Consider the following 21255-nt stretch of genomic DNA (forward strand, 5'->3'; position numbering starts at 1 on the left):
GTTTTAAGTTTACCTCAGTTTGTATAATGTCGTGAATTACTTTTGTTGTTGTTTTGTTTTAAGCTCAATTTGTATAATGTCGTAAATTACTTGTTTTGTTTTAAGCTCAGTTTGTATAATGTCGTGAATTACTTGTTTTGCCGTTTTGTTTTAAGCTCAGTTTGTATAATGTCGTGAGTTACTTGTTTTGTTGTTTTAAGTTTACCTCAGTTTGCATTTTGTCTTGAATAATTTGTTACTTTTTATTATTACTCTATTATTCATAACCTCATTTTATATTGAATCATTTCTTTTTAGTGAGCTTAATTTGTATGTTTATTTCTTTCTTTGCAATGAGTGTAGGGACGTGCCACACTACACTAGCAACCCTTCCGGTGCGTTCAATGACTGTGCTGTGGCTGAGGTCTGGCCTATGCGACAGTGGTGTGGTGTGTGGCTGCGTAGTATTCTGTATGAGGTCGTTTTTTTATACAGTATGTGGGAGTATAAAAGCTGTAGCCAGACAATATCCACGCATATAAAAAAAAAAAAAGAGGGGCGAGGGGGATTCATCTTCTCCAGCTTTTTTTAATCTTTCTCTTCTTTTCTCTATTCTTTTCTTTTTTTTTCTTTTCTTTTCTTCCTCTTCTCTTCTCTTCCCTTCTTTACTTTCTTTCATAGGACCAGGGCTACCGGGGTATTTTTGCTTTTATTTATTTTTGACTAAATTTGAGTTGCTTCCTTCACTATAACATAACATGGGGGTCTCTGTTCCAGCTGTGCCGTCTGCATTCATCCTATCATTCACGTCCCGTTCCTCCAATCCCTTCGCTGTCAAGTTCTCTTCTATGCAATCTATCCAGGAGAGGTGTGTGGCAATCGTCTTTTTCAGCTTTACTCATCCTTCATAATACTTCCTGTTATGCCGTCTCCACTTACTCCTCTCGTTCATATCCCGTTCCTCCGATCCCTTCGCTGTCAAGTTCTCTTTTATGGAATTTATCCAGGAGAGGTGAGTGGCAATCGTCTTTTTCAGCTTTTCCCATCCTTCATAATACTTCCTGTTATGCCGTCTCCATTTACTCCTCTCGTTCACATCCCTTCGCTGTCAAGTTCTCTTTTATGCAATCTATCCAGAGGGGCGTGAGGGATTCATACAAAGCAAACACCGACACGTATGATAGTTTGGGACTGACAATAAGTACAAGAACTACACACAAGCGGCGACAACAAGCCTGGACACCTTATCACGCCTATCATGTCTTTTTATGTACTATTTCCTAGAGGGGCGTGAGGGACTCGTCAAAACCAAAACCTGTCGTCGCCTGTCGTCGCCTTTTTTATACGACGTAAGATAATTTGGGAACGACAATAAGTGCATAAGCCACACACAGGCGACATCAACAAGCCTGGACACCATTATCACACCTGTCAAGTCTCTTTATGCCAACGAATCACACCAGTCGCATTTTTTTATACGACGTAAGATAATTTGGGAACGACAAGAAGTAGATAAACCACACACAGGCGACATCAACAAGCCTGGACACCATTACCACACCTGCCAAGTCTCTTTGTGCCAACGTATCACACCAGTTGCCTTTTTTTATACCACGTAAGATAATTTGGGAACGACAATAAATGCAAAAGCCACACACAAGCGACATCAACAAGCCTGGGCACCATTACCACGCCTCCTCAGCCTGCTTGTAAGGGCTTATCGGTGACCTACACTTCCCGGCCGTTAGCAGCGTTGCGTCGGCTTGTGGCCCACCGTCGTAACGCTCTTTATCAGATAAGAGCCGCCCCTATCGCCTCAGACGTGCCTTTAGTGTGGTGCGGCTCCGAGAACGGCTACCACGGACACGACTCAACCGCACAAACGATCGAGGTGAGTAGGTGCTTTAGCCGCATACTGGGTGATGAAGTATGAGTATATAAGTGTGTGTACCAATAGTGCTGTGTATGAAGAAGGAAACTATACACACATAAAGGAAACTACACATACATAGAGGAATCAGGTTAGTAAGTGCCCCAGCCGTCTACAGGATAACGGAATGGCGGTAGTGAGTCTATGAGTGTGTGTACCAAGCGTGTTGTGAATGGAGAGAGAAAATATAGGTGAAAAGACATAAAACACACACTCAAAGGAATCAGGTTAGTAAGTGTTGCAGCCGCCTATACAGGATGGTGGAAAGGCGGTCATGAGCGTATATGTGAGTGTTTGTACCAAGGTGGTGTGCATGAAGAAACAAACTATTGGTGAAAAGAGAGAGATCAAGCACACTCACAAAGGAATCAGGTTAGTAAGTGTTTCAGCCGCCTATGCAGGATGATGGAAAGGCGGTCATGAGCGTATACCTGAGTGTTTGTACCAAGGTGGTGTGCATGAAGAAACAAACTATAGGTGAAAAGAGAGAGATCAAGCACACTCACAAAGGAATCAGGTTAGTAAGTGCTCCTGCCGCCTATATAATGAGACGAAGGAGTGAAAGTAAAGTCCGTATTCTTAAACGTATGGGCGTCTCAGTTCGCCTATGTGGAAAGCCTGTTGTAGAAGTTGCTGGGATTTTCAAGGACTGTTTTGTGATCCCAGTGATAGTTTTACACGGCTTCTGCATTGTGAACGGGGAAACCAGCCATGGATACCCGGATACTCTTCCCCGTGGCCTTGGAAAATAGTCGTAATGGGACCCAGAGACGTTTAACCCGGTAGCAGCGACGTGTCAAATTTGTGGCTTTACCGTGTACCAGCGACAGGCCAAATTTGTGGCTTTATCGTGTACCAGCGACGGGCCAAATTTGTGGCTTTACCGTGTACCAGCGACGGGCCAAATTTGTGGCTTTACCGTGTACCAGCGACGGGCCAAATTTGTGGCTTTACCGTGTACCAGCGACAGGCCAAATTTGTGGCTTTACCGTGTACCAGCGACAGGCCAAATTTGTGGCTTTACCGTGTACCAGCGACAGGCCAAATTTGTGGCTTTACCGTGTACCAGCGACAGGCCAAATTTGTGGCTTTACCGTGTACCAGCGACAGGCCAAATTTGTGCCATGAAAAGACCCCCAAAAATAGATGATGCATAAACTGATCCCAAATGCGTTGATATATATTATGAAATGGTTTGTGTGAGTGATATTTTTTCTCATTAATTCGCTTAGAAGGGCCTTTAAGAAACATGATCCCCGCAGCTACCGGGTTAAGAATATGGACCCAAATGCCAAAGTGTGTGTTGCCAAATCTTGTGAATGGAGAGAGACTATAGATGGAGAAAAATATGAAAAGAACACACAAATGAATAAGTTTAGTGTTTCTCTCGCCTACAGAACGAAATGAAGGTGTGTAAGTGCCTAAGTGTGTCTTCTTATCAAATCTTGTAAATGGAGAGAGACTGTAGATGGAGAAAAATATGAAAAGAACACACAAATGAATAGGCTAAGTGTTTCTCTCGCCGATAGAATGAAATGAAGGTGTGTAAGTGCCTAAGTGTGTCTTCTTATCAAGTCTTGTAAATGGAGAGAGACTGTAGATGGAGAAAAATATGAAGAGAACACACAAATGAATAGGTTAAGTGTTTCTCTCGCCTAAAGAATGAAATGAAGGTGTGTGAGTAACTGCCTAAGTGTGTCTTCTTATCAAGTCTTGTAAATGGAGAGAGACTATAGATGGAGAAAAGTATGAAAAGAACACACAAATGAATAGGTTAAGTGTTTCTCTCGCCCATAGAATGAAATGAAGGTGTGTAAGTGCCTAAGTGTGTCTTCTTATCAAGTCTTGTAAATGGAGGGAGACTGTAGATGGAGAAAAATATGAAAAGAACACACAAATGAATAGGTTGTTTCTCTCGCCTATAGAATGAAATGAAGGTGTGTAAGTGCCTAAGTGTGTCTTCTTATCAAGTCTTGTAAATGGAGAGAGACTGTAGATGGAGAAAAGTATGAAAAGAACACACAAATGAATAGGTTAAGTGTTTCTCTCGCCGATAGAATGAACTGAGGGTGTGTGAGTAACTGCCTAAGTGTGTCTTCTTATCAAATCTTGTAAATGGAGAGAGACTATAGGCGGAGAAAAATACGAAAAGAACACACAAATGAATAGGTTAAGTGTTTCTCTCGCCGATAGAATGAACTGAGGGTGTGTGAGTAAGTGCCTAAGTGTGTCTTCTTATCAAGTCTTGTAAATGGAGAGAGACTGTAGATGGGGAAAAATATGAAAAGAACACACAAATGAATAGGCTAAGTGTTTCTCTCGCCGATAGAATGAAATGAAGGTGTGTGAGTAAGTGCCTAAGTGTGTCTTCTTATCAAGTCTTGTAAATGGAGAGAGACTGTAGATGGGGAAAAATATGAAAAGAACACACAAATGAATAGGCTAAGTGTTTCTCTCGCCTATAGAATGAAATGAAGGTGTGTGAGTAAGTGCCTAAGTGTGTCTTCTTATCAAGTCTTGTAAATGGAGAGAGACTATAGGCGGAGAAAAATATGAAAAGAACACACAAATGAATAGGCTAAGTGTTTCTCTCGCCGATAGAATGAACTGAGGGTGTGTGAGTAAGGGTCGTATTACAAGACATGCCGCAGCCCAAAAACACATAACTGACAAGGCTTTCGTTGAAGTTTTGGGCATTTCCAGTAGTTTTATGACCCTGGTGGTAGTTTGACTCTTCCTCTGTACCATGAACCTGAAGAAACACTCATTAGAACCCAACTGACTGTGCACCGATTCTTTGACTTTTAGAAATAATTGATGTGAGAATCGAAAGTGGCTTGTAATACCAACCTAAGTGTCTTATTGTGTGCACCGATTAAGTGTGATTATTATAAGTCAAAGGAAAAGAGAAAACAACGAGTGATAAAAGATTGCTCGTGTGTCCACCGCGCCAAGAAACACCACTCGTCTGCGCCATCTTGCGGCCGCGTCCACACGTACACATTCACATAGACTAAAGAAAATGTTCACCAGACACGACGCCGAGGTGATATTGTTCCGTTGTTTCACTGTTTGAAAGGCCCAAGGCAACGACATTCGCAAAGAAAGAAGCGTGATCTTAAGCTAATAAACATACATGAGTGGCCTGTGCAAGAATCATGATCTTCAGCTAATAAACACCCCTGAGTGCCCTATGCAACCAAGGTTCGTCCCCTTAGAGCCAACTCTTCCACGCTAAATCGTCGCAGAGGAGCGCTGAGACATAAAATAAACGGGAAAGAGCCGAACCCTTGAAAGTAGGCCACAACAGCTGACAACTTAGGACTGCTAGGTCACGGAGGCAAGGGTCAAAAGGAGACCGGCCGCCATCCGCGCCAGCTCCGGCTAGGGACGTATCCGGGACGCATATTTTTTAAGTGTTTGCCTGATTGGCACCTCCTGGAGTGGCCGAGCCGTGGGTGATGCGCGGGTCGTGGCTCCCACATTAATCACGTTATCCTCTTCTAATTACTCAGTCTGCTTCCCGGCCAAAACTCACAAAGATATGCGTACCCAAGCCCGATCTAATCTAACCTTAACGACCTTAGCCTACGCCAAGCTGGGTGCTGTACCGAGTTACAAATCAAGAGTATGTACCCGGGGACCTTTGGTTGTAGGCAGAGTGTAGAGATGGCTGGCATGGGCGGTGAGTCTGGCGGGGTGATTTTCCTTAAACGCTATAACATTAACGAAGACTTATAATAATAATAATAATAATAATAATAATAATAATAATAATAATAATAATAATAATAATAATAATAATAACAAGAAGAAGAAGAAGAACAAGAAGAAGAAGAAGAACAAGAAGAACAAGAAGAACAAGAAGAGCAATAAGAACAATAAGAGAAGAAGAAAAAGAAGAAGGCGAAGGCGAAGACGAAGAAGAAGAAGAAGAAGAAGAAGAAAAAGAAGAGAAAAAAAGAGGAAGTAGAAGAAACAGAAGAGGAAGAAGAATTAGAATATGAAGATGAAGAAAAAGAAGTACAGAAAAACGTCGTCGCCGAAAAACGTGCAAATGCCGTACAAATACAGAACCCCCCCACAACGTTTTACCTAATATCCGCACTACCACAGTTCATCTACGCCAGGAATCCCCAGAGAGCTTATATTTAATTCTCTCTCTAAATAAGATCGAATCCCTTTTATCTCTACTATTTTTGTATTGTTTATGACAGTGTTATGCTGAATGACGTCAAGCTAAGAAATCCATGATGAAAGAAGAATGACTGTATGGCCTACGCGAAACTATTAATAGCATTTTCCATTTAGCGTAACCCGTTTCTGGGTGGTGATCTGTAGAGTCCCTCATAGAGTCCCGACAACCTAAGATTTGGACGCCATTATTGGCCCTGTGTTTTCGCCGCGCTTTTCAAACACTAGCACACGGTCTCGCGGCGAAGACAGGGCCAATAATGGCGTCCAAAACTCTACAGATCATGACCCAGAAACGGGTTACGCTAAATGGAAAAGGCTATAACACAATGCGCGGGCTAGATTTTGCCGCGCCTGGCCTGCCACGCGGGCATATTCACTCAAAAACACACCTCACTTCAACCTCAAGTATCTTCTCTCTTACTGAGCTAACGTTGCTGAATGAGGTATCATTGTAAAGTCCTTTTCCTTAGCTGTCCTTTGACGTTAATTTGAACACCATATAAGCATTGGTAGAACGAGTACAGAGTTATGAAGTAGGAACTATGAAAACATATTATTATAGACAGATACTCACCTCTGTTGTTCTTATTTTCTATTATTTAGCAATAAAAAGCATCACTTTTTTACAGTTTCTGTGTACCATACCCATATAAAGCTCAAAAACGGCATGTTTACTGTACTTGACGACAAACTAATCAAATCTGGCGGCGCGTTCATTAAAAAAATGCCACGTCCACTGTTGTGGACACCCGCGCTTTAAGGGTTAAAGCCGTGACGTGATTCGAACAGGAAAAAGTTTGGAAAGTTTCGTTTAGTCGGCGCAACATCTGTGGTCATATGCCGGAGAGAGACAGAAGGGGAAGGAATTATAGGAGAAGGGAACAGATCACAGTAGACGGGACACAACCCCCGATTAATACCTGGTACCCATTCACTGCTGGGTGGACAGGAGCGAAGGAAAAGCCGCCCAAATTTTTCCACTCCGCCCGAGAATCGAACCCAGGCTCTCCCGGTTCTGAGCCGAGTGTGCTAACCACTGCACCACGAAGCCCCCAATTCGAGCAGGATATTGACGAACGACAACACTAAGGAAAACGAAGAAACAATGTCAGAATGGAGAATATACATGCACCCAGATTTCGAATAATGGTAGAATATAATGTAAATAGATTCGGAAAAAGAAATAATGTTCACAAACCTAACAACGGGGAGACAACGAACCACCGATGCCATATTATCGTACTCAGAGCCTCGTATTTACCGGTTTCTGAGCCATAGCTATTGCCAAAAAGCACCAATAATTAACCATTTTAACGATAACTATATATGAAGGCAGTTATTGGGGCGGAAATTGGCAAACATAAGAGACAGAGTACGACAATCTGGCAACGTTGCAACGAACGTTCATTTATTTCAAAGAGGGAGAACTATGCCCGTAGACTTCATATACTAATTTCTCCCGCGCAAGCATGCACACACACACACACATACACACACACACAAACACACACACACATAGTGCACAAAAATGTTCCTTCCTCGCTATCGCGTTATCTAATCAGCCCGTCAGTCACTGCGGCGAGCCTCCACCCACCACCCCGCCGACGCAGCCACCGCCGTCTGTGTGCTTGTTTGTTGGCGTCTGCACAGAATGAAAGAATGAATGGACACAAAAAAATACACAATTAAACCACGGCTGGGTGAATGAATTACGCAAGTCCAGCACGTGAGCAGACTGAGTGAATTACATCAATCAAACACAGAAATAGCGAGCATATCTCATTTCCTGTATATCACAACAAAGCAAACACACACACACACACACACACACACACACACACACACACACAGCACCACCACTACACTCCCTTAGGTAAGCAAAACACTAGCATTCTCATTCCCTCTGTGACTCTACTTTCTACCCAGACGCTGTGAACTTCATTGAGGGAATTTGCAGCAAGTACCCTCATTATTTCTTCTTCCGTCTCCCCAGCAAGTGTTGAGCTTCAGTAATAGATTCTGCCATTAAAACCCTCACTATCTCTGCTTCCTTTCTCCAAGTGTTCAGTTTCAGTAATAGATTCTGCCATAAAGGTCCTCACTATTTCTTCTTCCATTCTCCCCAGCAAGTGTTGAGTTTCAGTAATAGATTCTGCCATTAAGACCCCCACTATTTCATCTTCCATTCTCCCCAGCAAGTGTTGAGTTTCAGTAATAGATTCTGCCATAAAGGTCCTCACTATTTCTTCTTCCTTTCTCCCCAGCAAGTGTTGAGCTTCAGTAATAGATTCTGCCATAAAGGTCCTTACACTATTTCTTCTTCCTTTCCCCCCAGCAAGTGTTCAGTTTCAGTAATAGATTCTGCCATAAAGGTCCTCACTATTTCTTCTTCCTTTCCCCCCAGCAAGTGTTGAGTTTCAGTAATAGATTCTGCCATAAAGGTCCTTACACTATTTCTTCTTCCTTTCTTCCCGGCAAGTGTTGAGTTTCAGTAATAGATTCTGCCATAAAGGTCCTCACTATTTCTTCTTCCTTTCTCCCCAGCAAGTGTTGAGTTTCAGTAATAGATTCTGCCATTAAGACCCCCACTATTTCTTCTTCCTTTCTTCCCGGCAAGTGTTGAGTTTCAGTAATAGATTCTGCCATTAAGACCCCCACTATTTCTTCTTCCTTTCTTCCCGGCAAGTGTTAAGCTTCGGTAATAGATTCTGTCATTAAGACCCTCACTATTTCTTCTTCCTTTCTCCCCAGCAAGTGTTGAGCTTCAGTAATAGATTCTGCCATAAAGGTCCTCACTATTTCTTCTTCCTTTCTTCCCGGCAAGTGTTAAGCTTCGGTAATAGATTCTGTCATTAAGACCCTCACTATTTCTTCTTCCTTTCTCCCCAGCAAGTGTTGAGCTTCGGTAATAGATTCTGCCATAAAGGTCCTCACTATTTCATCTTCCTTTCTCCCCAACAGGTGTTAACAGCCTCACCACACGGCCTTTCCTTCCCCCCAGCGCGTCGGGTCTCGGTGAGGGTCTCCGCCACTGACTGACTGACTACTGAGGCCACACACGCTCCGCCATCATGTTTGACGTCTTCGATAACCTCAAGAAGCACATCTCCACGTCAGGGTAGGTTTGCCGCCCCGGTATTTATTTAGCAACCACTCATTTCAATCTGCCAATGTGCCTTCCTCTACACTCCCCCCCACCCCCTTCCCATTCATATTTTCCCCCTTTCTTCTTTATTTCTGCCCATCAACCTTTCTGAGAGTAATATGTCACTTGGTACTATTTAAATTCTCAGTATTTTAAGCACTCCCCGTATTTACTTAACCGGTGTGCCCATCAGCCTTATTAATGTTAAGATACAACACTCAATTCTCATATTCTCAGTAATTAGTGAGCACCCATATCATTTACTGTCATCACCCATTTCAATAATAATATACATCACTCAACACTTATAATAAACTCAGTAACTATTGAGTATCCATTGTATATACTACTGCCATCACTCATTTTCATTATAATATCACTCAACACTTACTAGATTCTCAGTATAGCACAGACTGTAACCACTCTAACACTGTGACCATCAACCCTCCTAGTAATTCACTATTGAGTACCCATTGTATATACTACTGCCATCACTCATTTTCATAGTAATATCACTCAACACTTACTAGATTCTCAGTATAGCACAGACTGTAACCACTCTAGCACTGTTATCATCAACCCTGCTAGTCATACATCCACTCTGTAATGATGTACAGCACCCACACCAGTAAAATGGATCAAAGGAGAAGATGAACGAAGGCAGAGAACTGGCAGGCAAGGCATTGAGTGTGTGGGAGGGAGTGCCTGAGCAGGGAACATTGAAGGCTTATGGGAGGTTCTCATGAGGGAACACTGCATCAGAGCCGGGACAGATGGATAGGGTGACAGCAAAACAACACACCTAGCAACATCACCTCCATCACAGCACATCACGTTACCCCACCTCCACTATAACCCTGCACCACACCACACGCAAACATGTATACAGAAACACCAGACTCCACAGAAACATGATCAGATTCTGGGTAATGAATGATCTCTTTAAACAAACACATGGAAAAGGCTTTGTTTTCAATACATCTGAGGAGATTGAGTTTCGAATGAGTATTTTGATGACTAAGAGTGGGGTGTGTTGAGGGTGTGGAGAGGATGGCTGAGGATCCTGCAGTGAGTAAAGTTGGAAAGTTTTGTTCAGTCGGCGCAACATCTGTGGTCATATGCCGGAGAGGGACAGAAGGGGAAGGAATTATAGGAGAAGGGAACAGACCCTAGGAGATGGGACACAACCCCCGATTAATACCTGGTACCCATTCACTGCTGGGTGGACAGGGGCATAGGGTATCGGAAAAGCTGCCCAAATTTTTCCACTCCGCCCGGGAATCGAACCCGGGCTCTCTTGGTTGTGGGCCGAGTGTGCTAACCACTGCACCACGGAGCCCCCTAACTGAGGATAGAGCTGGGGGGAAGGGAAGGAAGAGTAGAGCAAAAGAAGACATATAACAAAGCAATACATGACCAAAGGATCCTGGACTTGACGAGAGGGAGTGTAAAGATACCAATACAACATTTCCGCAGGGCAACCCGGGCAAGCGTCTACTCCCTGCTCCTCTTCACCTCCAAAATATGCATGTTCATCACCCTGCTGGCGTGTGTGCTGGTCACCGCCAAGACCTACATAGGCGACAACATCAACTGCATCACCGGGTTTGAGAAGCAAGAGCACAAGGCCATCGAGACATACTGCTTCATTGCCTCCACCTTCACCATGGTCGACCTCAACCCAGGGGTGAGTGTGGGGAGGGACTGTGGTGGTAGGGTAGTGGGAGTTTTTTTGGGGGAGGGTAGTAGGAGGAGGGGGACTAGTAAAGATATGTAGCATGGGTTGGGTGCAGCGTGGGAAATGGTTGTAACGTGTGGAGTGGTGAGGGACTGTGCTGGGAGTGTAGTGTGTTGAGATGTGGTAAAGGGTATGCAAGGTGGATAGGGTGTGGTGAAGGAAAGGGTTGTAGTGGAGGAGGGGTGAAGTGGGTATGGTGAGAGACTGGTAGGAGTGTAGTGTGTTGGGGCGTGGCAGAGGGATGCAGTGAGTTTTTTTTTTTTTTTACATCAGAGGACACGGCTCAAGGGCAACAAAAAGAGTAAAAAAAAAAGCCCGCTACTCCCCGCTTCTATAAAAGATGAAAGTAAAGAGTAGCCAAAAGAGAGGTCAATTTCAGGTGTGGTTGGTGTGGTAGAGGTGAGGTCACTTGGGGTGTTATTTTGCTATCAGCCTATCTGTCTGTCTGTAACACTGAGGCTCTGCTCCCTAAAAGCACACCCATGAGGGAGGGCCATGGCAGAAAGTAGCCGATTCTCCTTATTCGTGCCCTGCATTTTTGCAATATTTACGTCTCCCTCTCAGTGGTGTGAATCTCAAAAGCGTAGTGTGTTAGGGACTTAGGTGTCTAAATCGTGTCAAACCTCAAGTTCTTCCAGCAACAGATGCAGCAAATAAAGCGAACAAAATACTGGGCTACATTAAAAAAAAAATATTCAAGAAAAAAGATGTAATACTTCCATTATATAATAGTTTAGTCAACCCCACGGTGGCCAAGTGATCAGCGCATAGACATAGTGATCCCGAGGACCCAGGTTCAAATCAGACTGCAAGACGCTGGCAATTTTCAGCCATCACTGAGCGGTGAAAGATTACCCACATGCTGTCCAGATCTTTAGTCAATCCTAATTTCAACAATTTTGGTCAAGTGGAACACCGGGGGGGCAATGTGGGCCAAGCAAGTCAGATATCACGGCAGCCACTTAAAACAAAATTCACCTGCACCACTAAAGGGCTGGGGTCATCCACCAGGCCCCTTAAGAGAGTCTAGTGGTGCTATAGTTAGCAAACATGAAATTAAAAAGGATATTCAGTACAGTTCTGGTCTCCCCATCATGCAAAAGTGTTCAATGTCGGGCAACAAAGATGATCTCTCCCTGGCACAACAAACCTTATGATGAAAGGCTCTCAACTCTAAACATGTTCTCTCTTGAGAAATGTTGCCGCTAAAGAAAATTGATTGAATGCTTCAAAATATTCAATGGCTTTACAAATGTGAACACATCCAAACAAGAAATAATGGCACAAAAGTTAAGTGTAAACAAATATATTCTGACTGCACCAAATTTATCTTCACCACCGCTGTAGCACAAGATTGGAATAAACTCCTGCCTCCAGTGGTTCAATTCCTCCCATCACATACATTCACTGGACAAAATAAATACATGGGCTGCCTTTTAGCATGCATCTAACGGGTGAATGAGATGTGTGATCCACCTTGCAACACACTACACCTGTCCCTCATATGCCGCATCCAACTGGAACCATGAAAACCCCATGATAAAGAAAATCTTGATACCTAAACAAGAGAATCAATGTCCAAGAAGTGTAGGATTTTTATACCACTGCAATACAGGAGATTTGCAAAAGAAAGAGAAACTAAAAGGAATAAATTTTAAGAGGAAAAGAGAAAGAAAATGTAAGAAACGAGGAAGGAGAAAAATTACAAAGAAAAAAAGTTAAGGAAGAATTGGCTCAGGAAGAAAACGAAATATGTGTGTGTGTGTGTGTGTGTGTGTGTGTGTGTGTGTGTGTGTGTGTGTGTGTGTGTGTGTGTGTGTGTGTGTGTGTGAGGGATACCTGTGCATATTTCTAAATAAATGACCCAATATGACCCATCTTTCCGCATGCCTCTACTGGATACGTGATGAACGTGACTCACCTCCCCATTGCAGGTCTCGCCCCATCCTGGTGTGGGCCCCATCATTCGGCCACTGCCACACGGGGGGAGCGAGGAGGGGGAGCGGATAGTCCACGCCTATTACCAGTGGGTGCCGATGGTGCTGTCACTGCAGGCCGTCATCTACTACTTCCCCATCTGGCTCTGGCACACATTTGACAGAGGTTTCTTTGAGGCCATCATCTGCCACCTTGACAAAGTTCACATCACCGACGATGTCTCTAGAAATGTAATTAGCCATGTTATTACAAATCTGTTCTCACTTATTCGTATATTTACAGGACCGATTCAAGCTACTGCTGGCTTATATTTTGCATTTCATCAAGTGACTCTCAAACTTCTATTTATTTTTTGCACACCATTCTGTTAACCCGGTAGCAGCGACGGGCCAGATTTGTGCCATATAAACCCCCCAAAATAGATGATACATAATATGATTGCAAATGCTTTGGTAGATTATGAAATGGTTTGTGTGAGAGGTGATTTTTTCTCATTTTTCTCACTTGGAGGAACCATTAAGAAACATGATCCCTGCTGCTACCGGGTTAAGTAAAGCATTCCTTCCATTATATAATAGTTTAGTCAACACTCACAACTTTGGTCAAGAGGAGAACCAGTTAGGCAGCGTGGGCCAAGCATGTCACATATCACAGCATTTACCAACACTGTACTACAAGAATGGAACAAACTCCTGCCTCCAGTGGTTCAACCCCTCCCTCCCATCCTCTCCCTCCCCCTCATCAATTGCTGTGTGTGTTGGGGGTGGTTAATGTACCAACATCTTCATATAGTAAAAGATAAGAGTTGAATGGGACTTCTCTCAGATCATAAGTGAAATAATGGCATTCTTGCAGTAAAAATGCAAGCTTTATGAGACTCTTTTGGTTCATTTTGGGTGATAAGTGAATAAGGAACCTCCTCCCCCAAAAAATATAAGCTATGTGTTGATGGCTTTGGGTTGCCCGTGAAGTAACAATATTTCATAGTGAAGTGAAGGATGTGGGATGATGATATTTACACTTCACTACACAGGGATATGATGACTACAGGAAGCCAGTCACTCCACACACAGCACATCCTCAGAACCAGTTTTTCCCCAATACATCTAACCTTCACTTGAAACCTTTAACCTGGTAACTGCGGGGATCATGTTCCTAAAAGGCCCCTCTATGTGAGAAAAATCATCACTCACACAAACCATTTCATAATATATATCAACGCATTTGTGATCAGTTTATGCATCATCTATTTTTTGGGGTTTATATCGTAGCAAAAATTTGGCCCGTCGCTGGTACACGGTAAAGCCACAAATCTGGCCTGTTGCTGCTACCAGGCTAATCATATTTTTTTCTTTACTTGAACATCTAATTAATTTATTCCATTCACCCTCCAATCATATTGTTAATCAGTTCTGGTCTACCTTCTTGAACAAAAATTTATTCAGCTTGTACCTATTGCTGTGTAGGTGTGTTTGTCTATCATATACAAATCAACAATATCCTTATTAACTCATCCGCTGCGATTGTCATAGGTTTCGCCTTCACTGGTAGCCTGGTAACATATACTCCCAAGTCTTTCTCTGACTTTGTGGTGGATAGTGGAGTGTTTCCCATGTGGTACTGGTATGCTGGATATCCCCTCCCAAGGTGCAGGACTTTACATTTTTCTTCATTGAATTTTAGCAGCCATTTATTGCACCACTCCTGTAGCTTGGTGTTAACAGGAAAGTTGGGTCTGAGGAACTCTCTCTCAATTTCCACATCTCCACAGATTGTGAGCTCAGTGAAGTTTTTTGGGTCCAGCCTCAGCACCCACAGAGGCTACGCTGTCAGGTTCCTCCTCTGCGAGTGTTTGGCCTTTGTCATCTCTATTGGCAACCTGTTCTTCACCAACACCTTCCTGGGCGGGGAGTTCTTTAAATTTGGTCCTTCTGCCCTCAAGTACCTCGGCACCAACTCCACCGACCCCAACAACCCACTCAACGAGATCTTCCCAAAGGTGACTTTAAGTCCACTTCAGGGACTCTGCCTTAGATACAAAATATAACATATTTACATTAACTCATTTTTTTCTACATGCTGTTTCTAATAACTGGCTGGTGTCTCAAGGTTGCTAAATGCACGTGGCACAAGTTTGGAGCTTCCGGCACCATCCAGACCTTTGACTCCATGTGCGTCCTGCCGCTCAACATTGTCAACGAGAAGACCTACATCTTCCTCTGGGTCGTGTACATCTTCACAGCCATCATCTGCGGGGTCCTCCTCCTCCTCCACCTCATCCTCTTCTTCTTGTGAGTTTTCTACTTTTTGTTGTTGATGTTGTTCTTGATGTTGTGATTGTTTTTGTTGTTGTTTTACAGTAAAGGAAACAGCTCAAGGGCAATAAAAATAATAAAAAAGCCCACTAATCGCTGCTCCTGTAAAAGCAAACAGAAGGAGTGGCCAGAAGAGAGGTCAATTTCAGATGGAGTGGTGTCATTGTTGTCGTTGTTGTTGCTGTTCTTGTTCTTGTTCTTCTGTTTCTTCTTCTTCTCCTTCTTTTCCTACTATCTCTACTTCCACTTCCCCTTCGCCTCCTCTTCCTCATTCTCTTCATCTCGTGCATGTTTTTTAGCACCACTCAATTTCCCTTCCTTCCTGCTTTTTCTCCTCCTGTATCCTTACTCTCATGTCACTTTCATCACTTTGTTCATCTGTATATTGATCAGTTTTCTTCCCTAGCAATTAATCAGAATCTGTGTGTGTGTGTGTGTGTGTGTGTGTGTGTGTGTGTGTGTGTGTGTGTGTTTACTTATTTGTGGTTTGAAGGGCCTAAACTCGGATAGTCCTCTCCCTTGCCTATATTTGTCCAACCTCTCCTTCATTTGGACACTCCCCGCCTCCATAATCTCCTCCTGAAGTCCATTCCACTCATCCACACTTCTGTTACTGTTATTTACTGTACTTCTTTTTATCCATCAAACATGTTCCCTTTCACAGATTCTTAATATGTGCTTTCAGCTCCCTCCTCCCCTCTGTCAAAACCAGGTCACTTCTATCCAATTTGTCCAGTCCAGTAGTAAATTTATACAAAGTTAATAAGTCTCCTCTTCTTCTCTTTTCACGTCTTCAATTCCATTTTTCATATGACAGACTCAAGAACTCCGGTGTGTGTGTGTGTGTGTGTGTGTGTGTGTGTGCTGTTGCTAATTTAAAGCAACGCATCAAGACCGAACTCACACCCTGCCAACTCACCTCTTAAATTAGTGAAAGATCACCTTGCTAAGCGACCACTAAGCCACACCTCCCCCAAAGAGCCCCGTGAATCTCTAAGCTTGGATTGTAGAAGGCTTTCAAATTTAGTGGTCTGAATCTGCCGGCGTTGTGTGAGGCCGGCCTTGTAGATTGTAGTTAATGTAGTAGTAGTAGATTAGGTGCCTGCTGCCGAGTCAAACTTGTAAAGCCTGGTGTATGTGACGCCACTGAGGCAACCGCTAATGGGTGTGACACCGGCGAAGTTTATAACTGACGTGGTCGGCACACAGGTTAACAAACGACTGCTAGCGTCTGTCTCAACACCGCGAAGGTTTACAGCTAACTCCGCGTTTACTCCGCGAAAGCTGACCGCTGACTGACTCGCGGGCGAGCTAGGAATTTAACTCATTAATTCCATTCGGAGCTTTGTTGGACCACTGGTTCGAGCCCGCGGCAGTTATCAATAATGCTTCATCCTGCTAACGGACTACCAATACCTCCCTAAACAACCCTTAATTCCTAACAGTGTGTGTGTGTGTGTGTGTGTGTGTGTGTGATTCACCATGGCCTGACAATACTATGGGCTTGCAATCACCAGCCTGTACACTCCCAGAATGAGTACGGAGCTCACAAGTGATGAATCTTTAGGTACGGTTGAAACCTCACACCCACGCACACCCAGAAGGTGGGAGGCAACTCCTGACTGACTGACAGTGGAACGCCAGCACTCCTCGGGCGAGCAGCTGGGGGGTCCTTCTGCGGCGGCGTGGTTGACCCGCCTGGTTATCCTCGCTTTGGGCCCCCCCGCAGCAGTCAAGTCGACCGGTCGGCTGCTCGCCGTGCACCGCTACGGGTGTCTACTGGGCGCCTGCCCGGAGTGCCCGTGCCTCCGTCGCTGCTCGCCGGCTGTTACCCGTGGCTGTGGCGGCGGCGAAGGCGTCCCTACACCCGCCGGGACTTGAATTGCCCGCTCCCCCTTACAGGGCCGCCTTTTGGCCAAAGGCCCTGTCCCCCTATTATGGGGGTAAATCTTAAGAACGATCCTGACTGACACCCAGTGTCCATTCACTGCAAGAGGGACAGGGAGCACGGATCCAAGAAGACTACCCATTCGTTTCCACTCAACCTGGAAATCAAACCCAGGATCTGTCGGTTGAGAAGAAAGCATGCTAACCACTGTACAAGAGTGTATATGTGTGTGTACAAATATCATCCTTATTATCCCTGATGATTTCTCTCATCTCTATCACATCACATTTACCTGCCACACTACCTAATGCTTAACACTACCGTGATGTTCCAGCCCTGCCGTCCGCAATGCCTACCTGGTGTACCTCGTGAGGAAGCAGGAGACCAAGCTCCATCTGCAGCACATCCTCCCAAAGTGCAACTACGGCGACTGGTTCCTGCTGTTCCACTTCCGGCGCAACATGGTGTACTTCCGGGAGTGGATCGCCCAGGCCCGAGAGGAGATACAGAAGTAGCTGCCATCTCTTCCTTGTGTGGCTCAGGCACTCATACCTATCGTAAAATTGTTTTAGATTGTGTTTTAAGTACTGTACTAAGCATTATGTAGTATTAGGCAAAAAAGACCATGTATCTGAAACTGTATTGACTAAGTTATATGAATAACATGAATATTGTTAGTATTGGTATGTGATATTAAAGGGATTGGCAAAGGAGTGAGAGTGATGAAAGAAGAGTTAAGAAGAACAGGACCATGAGGAGGACTTGAGGGCTGGAGCTTCAGGAACACCACTGGAGGGAAACAGTGTGCTTATTGTTTCAACTCAAAATTTATTTTCATTTTATTTTATTTGTGCAATTAATGTAAGTCTTGCTTATGATCATGAAGATACTATTCCAACCCACGTCATGGTAATGCAAGTTGACTGGTTGAGTAGTTTTGTATTTGTTATTGAAAATATATGATTGCTTTGTAACGCGAAAGAATGATCAATTACAAATAATAATTTCTCATATATTTTATATCAATTTTTCCTTACCAGAGAAAACAACTGAAGAATAAATGTGTTCCTTATACGTAGGCCTATGTGTACAAAAAATGCTTGACAGCCCTGATTTCACATCCTGGCTTGGTGAGGTCCAGGGAGACAAAGGGTGTGTCATCTTCATACTCTGCTGCAACAGAAGGTGTGAGGTGGAGTGTCCATGGCTCAGAGACAGAGGCAGGGGGTGATGGCTGAGGCTCAGGTTGGGGCATGAATTTCAAGTCACCAACATCAAACTGCAAATGAAAACAAGTTGAATTTCCCTTTTCTTTGACTCAGATAATTTTTATTTTTTATTTTTTATAAAGAGAAAAATCAGACAAGCCCTGACACATGTAGCTTGGGTATCTAAATGTGACAGGGCTTGTCTAATTTCCTTATTCTAAAAAAATCTGTAAACTGTCACCCAGTATCAATTTCTCTTAACAACTTACAGCAGATATACAAAGAAAATGCTGACAACATATAAATGCACATATATAATCATATACCTTCTCAAAGGAGGAGAAATGAGAAGTGCTAAGGAGAAGTATCAAGCAAGGTTCTGCAAAGGTCATTTTATATGATGAATCTAATATATATAAATGACAACATTGGAAAAGGACATATGAACATTAGTGGAGGGACAAAAATAAAATATATGAATCAAATAACAAATGGTAGATGGATTTCAACACAGAAAAGTATTATGCTACAAAGTTTGGCAAAAGTGGAATGAGAACCATCTTCAACTACATGCCAGGAAACATCTGATGTGGGCTTCTGCTCATGCTGAATCACATGAGAAATTTCACACAGCCAGGGAAGGGGTTGGATGTGGGAACTGAACAGCAACCAGCAAGATGGGAAGCCAAGATTTCGACCATTCAGCCAACACGGTGCCCCTTGGCCAAATGGGATGATAGTGGCTTTCTGCATTGGGCATGTCAATGCATAACTTTCCCCTCACAACTTAGATGGATTGATGGGTGTTTCAGTTTTTACTACGGTTTACTCTTTTAACTTTTTCATGGAGAACAGAGCTTACCATTTCACCCAAGCTGAGCCCGTGTAGGATACAACAACTAGCATTGCACTGTTTGCTCTGAAGCACTTGAAAGATTCACCTAAGCCAAGGGACAGGAAATAAACTTTTTCGTGGTTGGAATTATCACCACAACCAGTGATGGGAAGCCACCACTCTAACCCTTCATTCAACAAGGGCTCCTCACAGCCCAGTGGGGCTTTGGTGTTTTTGTATCAGGTGGGTCATTTAATCTTATAAGTATAGACTTATAAATATAACCCTATAAAAAGCAGAAAAATAAGAGGATTTGGTGAATTATTACTAGAGAATTGTATATATGACAAAGTGTGGGTATTAATTATCATATCACCAAAAGGAAGCTTCCATCAATTGGATACAATATGAAACTACAAAAATAAAGATGATAAAAGATTTATGAACATTTTGTTTTCAAAACCAAACAATTAATGAATGGAATACAAATGAAATTTTGTGTGGAAAAAGGTATACACAAGTTTAAAAAATGATACTATTCTGAATCTGAAATTCATGTTCACAACACATGTATCCTTAGTTGTATAATCACACTCTGTCCTGCCTGGGGGTTGGGATGGCATGCTCCTCCCTTCTCCTTTGTTGTTTACTTGCAACAGTAAACTATCAATCAATCAATCAATCAATCAACAGGAGTTGGTGCCTAATATATATACTGATGGGAAAGTGTGATAAAATACAAGCCATTACAAGCTTGACTAAAACCAATGAAAAAAACATAAAAAAAACAAGGAGGTATGTACACCATGAGATGTCTTGACAGGGTCTTACCCCACATAATGGCTGCACTATTTCAAACCTTTCTGTTGACTTCCACAAGGATAAAGAAATAAGAAGTTACGTACCTTATTTCCATTTTAAACTTTAATGATATGCAAATGCATCAAATGCACAACTGCTAAATTTGTTCCATTCATCTACTAGACGTGTCTATTTACAATCCTAATAATCCATATACTCCATGACTCAGCTGCAGCCAGGATGTCCCTCTCAGACAGAAGAGAAATAAATGAGTGAGTAAATTATTTTACTTGTGGTTATTATGTAGCTCACAGCCATGTAACAATTAGCATTGCCGTTATATAAGGCAAGAAATAGTATTTAAGTAAAGTTAAAAGAACGCCTTAACTAAGAAGGTTATTGGATACTATAACAGGGAATCAGTGCAATGGTTTGGAATTCTTGAGTTACAGTTGGGGCATTCAGTGTCCACTACAAGTATGTAGCAACACATCACATCACTCTTGGCATATATGATAGACGGTGTGCCTTGACCCGGCCCCTGGATGCGCCCCTCCCACGTCTCACCCCACACCCCTGCCCAGCCCTCCAGGCACTTCTTTTACCTGCCTCACGTCGTCCCCGGGTCCCGCACTTCCCCGGCCCCGCGTGTCACCGCCTGGGGCACGGATGACAATAACCACTGAGGGCACGGTGGTATCATAACAGCCCCCGGGTGGTCGATGACGGGGTTCGCTGAGTCACCCATTGAGCGGCGAGAAGGAGAATGGTTTATACTGATGATGATAATGATTCGGCTCGCTTCAACAATGGGTGACTCAGGTATATTCTGTTTTCCTTCTGTTGGCGCATCATTTATCTGCTAATTCATATAGCAAGGCCATACCCAGAGCTGTAAAAGGGAAGGTCTTTTTCCACCAAATGTGAACCTTTGTTGAAGAGGGGCGAGTGGCGAGCGAAGCGAGCCAAATCATCTGGGGGGTTCGGGGTTTTGAAAAATTGACTTATCTGGGTGCATTTCCAGCTGTTCTCCAGAAGCGCAACAGAAAAGTCTGTTTTTCGTTTGGTCTTTCTCAGAAAGTGGGTCACCCGACCCCCCCCCCTTTTGCCCCCCTCGGTACGACCCTATATAAAGTTCACTTATCTAAAGAGTTTTATTTTGGTTTTCTTCTGATGGCATTTGTGATGAAAAGGTGGTCGGCCGTCACAACGAGACAAAGGTACGCATTTTCCTTCCTTTTGTCTATTTTTTTTGTTGTTGTTGTTGTTGTTTCTGTTTTT

The 21255-nt window shown here is 43.4% G+C and overlaps 1 protein-coding gene across 3 annotated transcripts; it reads left to right on the forward strand.

The window, feature by feature from the left end:
* Nucleotides 1-1710: 1710 nt before the first annotated feature.
* Nucleotides 1711-18150, forward strand: LOC126983166 (innexin inx2-like). 3 transcript variants are annotated; one of them, XM_050835661.1, is made up of 7 exons: nucleotides 1711-1870; nucleotides 9068-9224; nucleotides 10728-10938; nucleotides 12924-13157; nucleotides 14699-14926; nucleotides 15037-15218; nucleotides 17465-18150. In XM_050835661.1, exons 2-7 carry the CDS (start codon nucleotides 9178-9180, stop codon nucleotides 17643-17645), a joined length of 1083 nt encoding a protein of 360 aa, XP_050691618.1. In that variant the 5' UTR covers nucleotides 1711-1870; nucleotides 9068-9177; the 3' UTR covers nucleotides 17646-18150. The 3 variants fall into 3 exon arrangements, with proteins under 3 accessions (XP_050691618.1, XP_050691620.1, XP_050691619.1); XM_050835663.1 differs by having other exon boundaries at nucleotides 1719-1870; nucleotides 9108-9224; XM_050835662.1 differs by having other exon boundaries at nucleotides 1725-1870; nucleotides 9065-9224.
* Nucleotides 18151-21255: the final 3105 nt, after the last annotated feature.

This window comes from Eriocheir sinensis, chromosome 53 (assembly GCF_024679095.1).
Source record: "Eriocheir sinensis breed Jianghai 21 chromosome 53, ASM2467909v1, whole genome shotgun sequence".
Lineage (NCBI taxonomy): Eukaryota > Metazoa > Arthropoda > Malacostraca > Decapoda > Varunidae > Eriocheir > Eriocheir sinensis.

Bases quoted from the DNA above. Each gene is read 5' to 3' on its own strand.
- LOC126983166 (XM_050835661.1), top strand. From the start codon at position 9,178: ATGTTTGACGTCTTCGATAACCTCAAGAAGCACATCTCCACGTCAGG. The intron at 9,225-10,727 runs GTAGGTTTGCCG...ACATTTCCGCAG, and splicing joins AAGCACATCTCCACGTCAGG to GGCAACCCGGGCAAGCGTCT. The intron at 10,939-12,923 runs GTGAGTGTGGGG...TCCCCATTGCAG, and splicing joins TGGTCGACCTCAACCCAGGG to GTCTCGCCCCATCCTGGTGT.